Source organism: Siniperca chuatsi, linkage group LG5, assembly GCF_020085105.1.
Source record: "Siniperca chuatsi isolate FFG_IHB_CAS linkage group LG5, ASM2008510v1, whole genome shotgun sequence".
NCBI lineage: Eukaryota > Metazoa > Chordata > Actinopteri > Centrarchiformes > Sinipercidae > Siniperca > Siniperca chuatsi.
Window position 1 is genome coordinate 2,442,094 of NC_058046.1, and position 8,840 is coordinate 2,450,933.

The 8,840-nt window shown below is 40.5% G+C and overlaps 1 protein-coding gene across 2 annotated transcripts; it reads left to right on the forward strand.

Moving 5' to 3' along the window:
* Positions 1-570: 570 nt before the first annotated feature.
* Positions 571-8,676, forward strand: nudt12 (nudix (nucleoside diphosphate linked moiety X)-type motif 12). 2 transcript variants are annotated; one of them, XM_044195900.1, is made up of 8 exons: positions 571-836; positions 2,104-2,314; positions 2,826-3,117; positions 4,549-4,831; positions 5,503-5,670; positions 6,359-6,472; positions 6,754-6,953; positions 7,786-8,676. In XM_044195900.1, exons 2-8 carry the CDS (start codon positions 2,109-2,111, stop codon positions 7,894-7,896), a joined length of 1,374 nt encoding a protein of 457 aa, XP_044051835.1. In that variant the 5' UTR covers positions 571-836; positions 2,104-2,108; the 3' UTR covers positions 7,897-8,676. The 2 variants fall into 2 exon arrangements, with proteins under 2 accessions (XP_044051835.1, XP_044051836.1); XM_044195901.1 differs by lacking the exon at positions 571-836 and adding an exon at positions 843-976.
* The last annotated feature ends 164 nt before the right edge of the window (positions 8,677-8,840 follow it).

Sequence of the window (8,840 nt, forward strand, 5' to 3'; positions counted from 1 at the left end):
TGGAAAATCCAACTTCCAAGGGTTTTGACATTTTATTAACAAAATCGACGTGTGACAGACATCACGGCTTGAGCAAAACACATTCAAATAACCCTCAGGATAGATACAACAAACACACCCAAAATCATGACAACGATTGTAATAATACAACAAACATAAAAAAAGAATAAGAAAGTAAAACAGAATAACACATATAAAGTTAATGAATATGTGATGAATCTGTGAGATAATTCAAACAAAAAATCTGGGTTTTGACTTTTTTGACGTATGGAATTTGACTAACACTATAATTATATTAATCATGTCATTTGGAGTGGGGGTATTACAATCAAAGTTAGCAACAATTTCTTAGCTGTAGACTGTAGTCCCCTAAATGTTCCTCTAAATCATTTCAAAACTTTAATTCACAGTTACAGTGAGTCAATCAGTGTATTATTGACTCTTCTTCTTTCGCTTTGAATCGGATTTTTACACTTTAAGCTGTTGTGGGAAATATACTGGGTCAATGTTCTTTGTTGGTGTTTGTTTCTTTCTTTTAAATGTAAAATCTTCAGGCGTGGAGCTACGGTACGAGTGTGCCAGCAGTCCAGTGAAAGGGGGGTTCTCAAATAAAACATGCACGACTAAAAGTAAAGAAACAAACAGTAAATCTAAAAAACATTTCATTTATTGTGTCAAAAAGAACAAAAAAAAAGTTGCTTGTTGTGGTTGTAACGCTCGGAAATACGGTAGTTTAAGGAGCACCTGAAGGCAGCACGGCCGTTGTTGTTCTTGAACGCAGCTCGTCACCTTTTATGCAACACAGCAGACAAACGGGAAACAGCTCGGAGCTGAAGGTAAGGTGGGAGTTTTGTAATATTTCACCTGAAACTGTGAAACGGCAGAAGAAACGGCGACGTGACCAGAGGGCTGGCAGACCACATAAGACTTTAAAACCTCCTTAACTAGTCAGTCCTCTTCACTTCACTGTTAGCAGGTAGGCTACACACTGATGTCAGTATAATGTCCAGGTGTGACAGGTGGATACATAATATCATAACAGTCCTCACAGGAGGAACAGCCGACCTGCTCTATCTGCTGTGTGCAGCCTACAGTCCAGGCTAATCACATGATGACAGAAAAACATCACAATGGATACAATCACTATAACTCTGTACTGAAATCTGTAGGACTTAAATAACTCCATCATTATGGGAATGTGAGAACCGGCACACAGGTGTTCTTCAAGGTGAGCTGCGTTTTGTAACAGCGTGTGATCTGACAGACGTAACCCGCGACTGATTGACAGCTGTTTGCACCAATAAGAGGGAGGGACCCTTACCCTGGGAGACACAGAGTCCACTTAATGAAGCTGTTAATTTTTGAGTGTTAAATTAGAACACAGTAATGAGTGAGTTGGACATGTGTGGATCATGTTTGATTTGATGTCCAAATGTCTCCATCGAGAAATAAATGGCAGCACGGTGATTAGATTTCATCCTGATGACACAATGGGAATTATTGCTCTAGTAATGTTTTCAGTCATAAACAAAACAAGATTTTCTAATCCGGGAAAGTCAAGCACACACTTTTGACTTTTTAAATAAAAAATCTCTACATTCATGGCTGTAACCAGGAATTTAGAAATACTCAGTGGTGGAGGAGTATTCAGATCCTTTACTTAAGTAAAAGTACTAATACAAACACTGTGAAAATACTCCACTGCAAGTAAAAGTCCTGCATTTAAAACCTTACTTAAAGGTCCAGTATGTAACATTTAGGAGGATCTATTGGCAGAAATGGAATATAATATTCACACACTTCATCCTTCAGTTCATCACAAACATTTGGAGATACATAGTTTTCACTGGAAGGGTATGAAAAACTGTAATCTGGAAAGTAAAGCTGTCAGACGTAGTGGACTAAAAAGTACAATATTTGGTTCTGAGATGTAGTGGAATACTTTAGAATGACTGAATATAATACCCACAAACTTTTTGTATTTTACTTATTATTGAACTATTATAAAATGCTTCTTCCCAATCATACCCCCTCCCAAATCTGTTTTTGTTTGTGACGCCTGCTCACATGTTAATGTGAGGTATATTTTTGTTATCCCGGCAGCCAGAATGACGAGCCTCCAGCTGAGTGCGAAAGAGGAGATGGTGGAGAAGTTTCTGGATGCCGCAGCCAGAGGAGACCTGACCCAGGTGTCCACGCTGCTGTCCCACGTCCCCTCGCTCATCAACCAGACGGGATACAGCGGCTGGACGGCGCTGATGCTGGCCGCTCGCAACGGACACTACCATGTGGTGGAGGCGCTGCTGTCACATGGGTACAGAGAGCTGAGATGAAGACAGTACAAAAGAGAAAAAATGAAAGCAATACTACAGTCAAACTGTTATGAGTATAACGCTTGTAGGTGTGAAAGGTGACCGTAAAAAGCTTTTAAATCCACCTTTGAAGTGTTTGATACTCCAAAAAGAGACAATTTGGGTGTAAGATCATTTTAAAGCTGCATTAATAGATTTTTGGCCACTAGCGGGCAGAATAACTCTAAAACAAGCTGACAGACAGACAGCCCGGACATATTAACTCACCGCATCATAAAGTAGTTCTGGCTAACGTGTCTTATTTTATTATAGTTTAAAAACAGAATTTCAGGCCACATTTCTAAATCTTTTGTTTGACTTATTTAATTATGTTTTATTTGCTAGATTAATATAAATGTATGTAAATAAATAGCAGTCAATAGCACTGTGTTCCCCCCACTACCTACCCTTGGATAGATGGACTCATTGCTTCTCCTTAAATCTCTAATCTCTTCTCTGTTTTCGATCTTCAAGCTGCGACAAGTTCTCAGTGAACAGTTCGTCGCAGACCGCCTACGATATCGCCAAGTTCTGGGGCCACAGACACATCTCCAACCTGCTGGGCCAGACAGACGACGTCCTGCCGGGCTCTAACCTCAACCAGCAGGAGAACTACTTCAGCAGAGAGATGCTGGACCGGCTGAGTGGGAAGAGGACAGACAAGGTTTGGTTGGAGGATAAACAGAGCGACCCAGATACAGTCTACCTCCTGTTCTCCAACCTCAGCCCCATGGTCAGCAGCTCCCAGGAGGACGACAACGCAGGTGTACGTGGCTGAAGGCAAATGTTACCGATAGTTTTCATTTGAAGCTGCTGAACCATCATCAACATGTTTGGAACTGAGTTCTGATGTTCTGCCCAGATTTCAGAGCATTCTGCTGTACTGTATTAAAGTTGAATCTCAGTACCTGAAACACCAGCCGGTCCTGAGATTGAGTCTGGTGGGAAATACAGTGTGCAAAAGTGTTTGCCCTCTTCCTGATTCCTTATGCTTTTGCATTGCATCATCAAACAAATTAAAATATTAGTCAGAGATAACCCTTAATAATAACAACCTTCATTTAAAAACTGTATTTTGTGATTACTTGTGTTATCTTTGACTAATATTTAAATTTGTTTGATGATCTGAAACATTTAAGTGTGACAAACATGCAAAAAAAAAAAAAGAAATCAGGAAGGGGGCAAACACTTTTGCACACCACTGTAAATTTCCATGGTAATTTGTGTAAATGTAAACGAACAGGTACCAAAGGAAATTCTCCCAACAATTCTTAGTTTTTTAGTCAGCAAGTTAATTTGAGCCCTAAAGGTAAATCTACCATAAAATCAAACACCTAAATACTTGTTTAAAAAAGCATTCTTATCACACACTTACTTGGCTTTTTAGAAGCTCTCAGCCATATTTTGCAGCCTTCATCAGTGGATGGAGATTGCTCAGTTGGCTTGTAGATGTTGTATGTGTTATCACATAAAATATGTTTTTGTTTTTTGTTTTTTTATTTCAAAGCTCAAAGCTTTTTATTTCAAGCTCAAACCAAATACTTGGAGACACACTTTTTCAAGGGCAACACCTTGTAGAGTAGTTACTGTCCAGTCAGGATGGTTGGATTTTATGCAAAGCAAATGTGCAGTTTTCCAAAATGGTATATATGCAGGTTCACATGGATTTAATATGAGCTTAAAAAGTGGCCAGAACAGTAAAGTATCATATCATCTGCGTAAAGGAGTAGGCTTGTATTCGTGATTGATGAGGAAATGTAATTTATAAACAATAGAGTCAAATCCAATTGGGAAGAGTCTATGTAAGATAATGATAGGATCAATTGTATCAAATGCCTTGGAGAGGTCTGGACTAGTCCATATTTAAACCTTTGTTCTAAATCAATGCACGTTTGGACAAATGAACGTTCCTGTGGTTACAGTAGCGTGATGCTCTAAATTCCCTAATAGCATTAAAACTGCTGAGTTTTCAGTCAGAAACCAGACAGCTGTGACGCTCAGAGAGCTCATTTCTGACACGCAAAGAAAAAGACATTAATCTAATTGTTGTCAACTACAGGATTCCTGGAAAATTGAAAGTCATCTAATTGAAAAGGAAACTAAATACACAAATACGCAGAGATGTTTTTAGCCTGCAGCCAACAGCACATCAAAGATTCAAGATGTTATCTAATGATTGTGATTCCAACTCTTACAGGGTGAGACCAAGCTGTGTCGGTTCAGATATGAGGCAGTTAAAGACCTTCTCCCGAAACCTGCGACTGTGCTCATCTTCCTTGGAGTGGAGAAGAGGAAAAAACCCTCCTCCTCCTCCTCCTCCTCCTCTCAGACAGAGGAGGGTGTCCGGGAGCCTCCTGCTTGGTTTGCCATCAGCACAGATGAAGACGCTGCTGAACTTCTTAAACGCTGCAGAGAAAAGAACTGCTCCTTCCCAAAGACGCCCAACAGAGACCTGCTGAAATTCAACAAGGAAGAGGCCGGTGAGGAAGATACACAGTAGGCGATTTGAGGGGGGTGCCATCCCCCTTGTTAGCAAGATGACCTAAATGAATCCCCCTTGTTAACCTGCCATCCCCCCTCTCCATCCCCTAGTAGCAGAGAGAGTGCAGGGGCACAGGGGTTGTTTAGTTGAATATGTTAGTCTAGTCTGCCTCACTCATTGATCCTTTATCTGCCTGAGTTTTCTGCAAGTTAGACTCTATGGCCCCGACCATGGCTCTGAGATATCAGTCGCCTAACAGTGCTGTGTATTGATTAATCCACGGCGCTGTGCGTGGTGCTGAAGTAGCAGACGGATTTGTAATTGCGCCTTTTTCTCTGAGTCCTGCCAGTCATTCAGTTTCGTCTTGGATCTATAATATTCTCTAAACTATATACTATAAATACTCAATTCTATACTATATTGTAGCCTATATACTCTATAAAGTAGTGTCACCTTCATGATAAAAGTGACAAGTAGCAACGTGTAGTTGTGGGGTGTTTCCATTGAGCCACCCCCCCTGTTAAAAATTAACAAATCACCACCAAAAGATACAGATATCTTTTTCTTTTCCAGAGGCATCTTTCTCTCATTTTTATGACTCCCACATTTGATTAAATAATCGAAAATAAAGTAACTGCATAATCTTTGTTGCCTCTCTTCGTCCTCCAGGAGTTGTGGCTCAGGCTCGATCGGTGTTGGCCTGGCACAGCCGCTACAGCTTCTGTCCGACGTGTGGCAGCAGCACCGAGCTGGAGGAGGGAGGATACAAGAGGAGCTGCCTGAACTCCGACTGCAGGAGCCTGAAGGGGGTTCACAACACCTGTTATCCACGAGTTGGTACGAAGCTCCACCCCCACCTCACCTATCTGCTCCTGATAAATGCTAATAATACATTGTCTAGAAGCCTGCAGAATATCAGCGTTCAAAAAACAACATCCCTTGTGAATGTACATATTTAACTTCAATGGACATGTGTATTTATGACGATGTGCATAAGTGAGCATGTGAAATTTGCAGCAGGAAAAATGGTCACATGTGGTCTAAAACACTTTTCACAATGAAGCTTTTCTGCTTGGGTTGTGATGTTGTGATGATTGTAGTCAGGGAGCTGATATCATGGGTTTGAGTCCAGTTTATTCCGAAATAGAGCTGAAACGATTAGTCAATTAATCGATTAGTCATCAGTCACAATTTTGGTAATCAGATTATAAATTTTTATAAGGATAAATTACAAAAAAAAAAATCACTGGTTCCAGCTTCTCAAATAATATTTGCTGGTTTTCTAATACTTCTATGATAGTAAAGTGAATACCTTTGGACTGCTAGTCAGTCAAGTATGTAAATTCTCTGAAACTTGTAACTTGTTTCCGACATTTCACAGTCCAGTCCATTAATTGATTAACTGACAAAATATTTTAAATATTTTAAGTTGCAGCCCTTAAAAGAAAAATCTTCAAAGGAAAACTTTCCATAAGCACGTGATAGTATAGATATACTGTGTGTGTGTGTGTGTGTGTGTTTTCAGACCCAGTGGTCATCATGCTGGTGATCCACCCTGATGGAAACCAGTGTTTACTGGGAAGGAAGAAGATCTTTTCAGTCGGCATGTTCTCCTGTCTGGCTGGATTCATAGAGCCTGGTAACTAACACACACACATAAACACACACATTGCATTGACTCACGTGAATTCCCTGAAGCTTACCCAAACCTTAATAACCATAACGTCTACATGCCTGACCCCAACCTTAACCAGAAACAAAAGTGTTAACCCTAAAATGTATTAGTTTATCAGCATGTTGCCCCTAAATGGGAGGTGAGTCCTCATAATGTGACCGAGTGCACAGGTTTATCTCCCTGCAATGTGATGAACATATAGAAAGCTACACACAGTGACCTCCTCCCCCCTCGTGTCCCCGCAGGGGAGACGATCGAGGAGGCGGTGAGGAGGGAGGTGGAGGAGGAGAGCGGTGTGAAGGTTGGACCGGTCCAGTACGTCTCCTGCCAGCCCTGGCCGATGCCCTCCAACCTCATGATTGGCTGCCTCGCTGTCGCCATATCGACCGACATCAAAGTGGATGAGAACGAGATCGAGGAAGCCCGGTGGTTCCCACGGCAACAGGTACAAACATATTCATATTCTACTACTTCCACTATTAGCGCAACTATCACTAATACCGGTAAGACAGCCATTAGAAGAATAATTTAATCTAATAAGCTTGAAGGTTCATAATTGACTGGAAATTCTTAGCACAAGCTCCACTTACTGGACGTTTTCCAGAGCTTTAGCCACATCTCAGGGCCATCAGTGGATGGTGTTGGCTCAGGCTGGAGATGGTTCAGTTGTAATCAATGGTAATAATTCTGTTTTTATTATAATACATTTAGGTAAATTAATATGATTACATTTACAGGATATATAACACTATATAACCAGTAATAATAATTAATGTTGTAAATATACTACAATAATATTAGCATAAGTAAAACATATTGGTGTAATACATAATACATATTGTATTATTTTAAATGCAAAATTATAATTGTATTAATCACATTAAATGAAAAAAAATAATGCATTTCCTGGCAAAATGAAAGATAAAATTATGATAAGCAAGAAAAGTAATAATTATAATAAATCAGAATTATAGAGAATACAAACTGAGCTTTTGTCATCTCTAATTTTATCTGTGGTCACTCATTTTAAATGTCAAGATAGCTGAATACACAGCACAGCTGTTATTAACCTGGATTTACGTTTATTTTGTCAGACAACTTTGTGAGCATGAAATAGTGATTTGATCAACAGCAGGAGTTACTGATCACCTGGTTAACAGGTAAGGTTTATGACTCGCAATCAAATCACTATTTTTTTGCTCGATCAGTTGTCTGACCACAGAAAATGATGTTCATGAGAGCAGACCACAGAAAAATGATTCACTGTTTTTGTTTAGGTGATTGACTCCTTATTCAGAGGAGCCCGTCCGGCCTTCACCGTCCCTCCCAGCCAGACCATCGCCCACCAGCTGATCAGACACTGGATCGGAATGACCTCTAACCTCTAGCCCTTGACCTCCCAGCCAGCTTAGGCAGACCTCCATACGGTCTGATGGGTCTAAAATAAACCAGCAGCTGTCTGAACTGTTGCTGTTTTATTACGACAAACCAGCTGCCAGTCAGGGGGATCACCAGATTCTTCAGGTTGTACAAGACACAGTGCTTTAATATGGTTTGTATTTACCGTTCGACATTGAACAGTAAATACAAACCATATTAAAGCACATTATTTCAATGCACTGCTTGTCTGTGGAGTGATACAGCCTTTACAACACCTACAGGTAAAGGTAAAGAAAGAACTGTACAAGATGGGAGAGATGACAAACAATACACTACTTGAAAGCAACAGTCACTTCAGATCACGTTTGAACTCACACTTGGGAACTTGCAGCGTGCCAATGGATCAAATAAAAAGGCAACAGTGCAGATTATTATACCAGACAAATGCAGAAAGCGTCACACAGCTGTAACAGAAGCAGCTTATTTGTTCCAGAAACAGTTCTGTGAGCCAAGTGGACCAACCACAGCTACATTTTCAGAGTTCAGATAAGTTATATCAGCACCACAGACACTTAAGAAGTTCCAGTGTGGAGGATTTAGTGGCATCTAGCGGTGAAATTGCAGTTTGCAACCTTTTGAATACCGCTTTTCTCACCCCTTCGAAGCGTGTAGGAGAAACTACGGTGGCTGCGAAACTTGCGAACGGCCCTCTCTGGAGCCAGTGTTTGGTTTGTCCGTTCTGAGCTACTGTAGAAACATGGCGGTGCATGTGGAAGGGGACCCGCTCCCTCTGTAGATATAAACGGCTTATTGTAAGGTAACGAAAACACAAGGATTCTTATTTTCAGGTGATTACACACTAATGAAAACATACTTATGAATATTATATTCCATTTCTGCCAACAGCTCCTCCTAAATGTCACACACTGGACCTTTAAAGCATGAACCAACA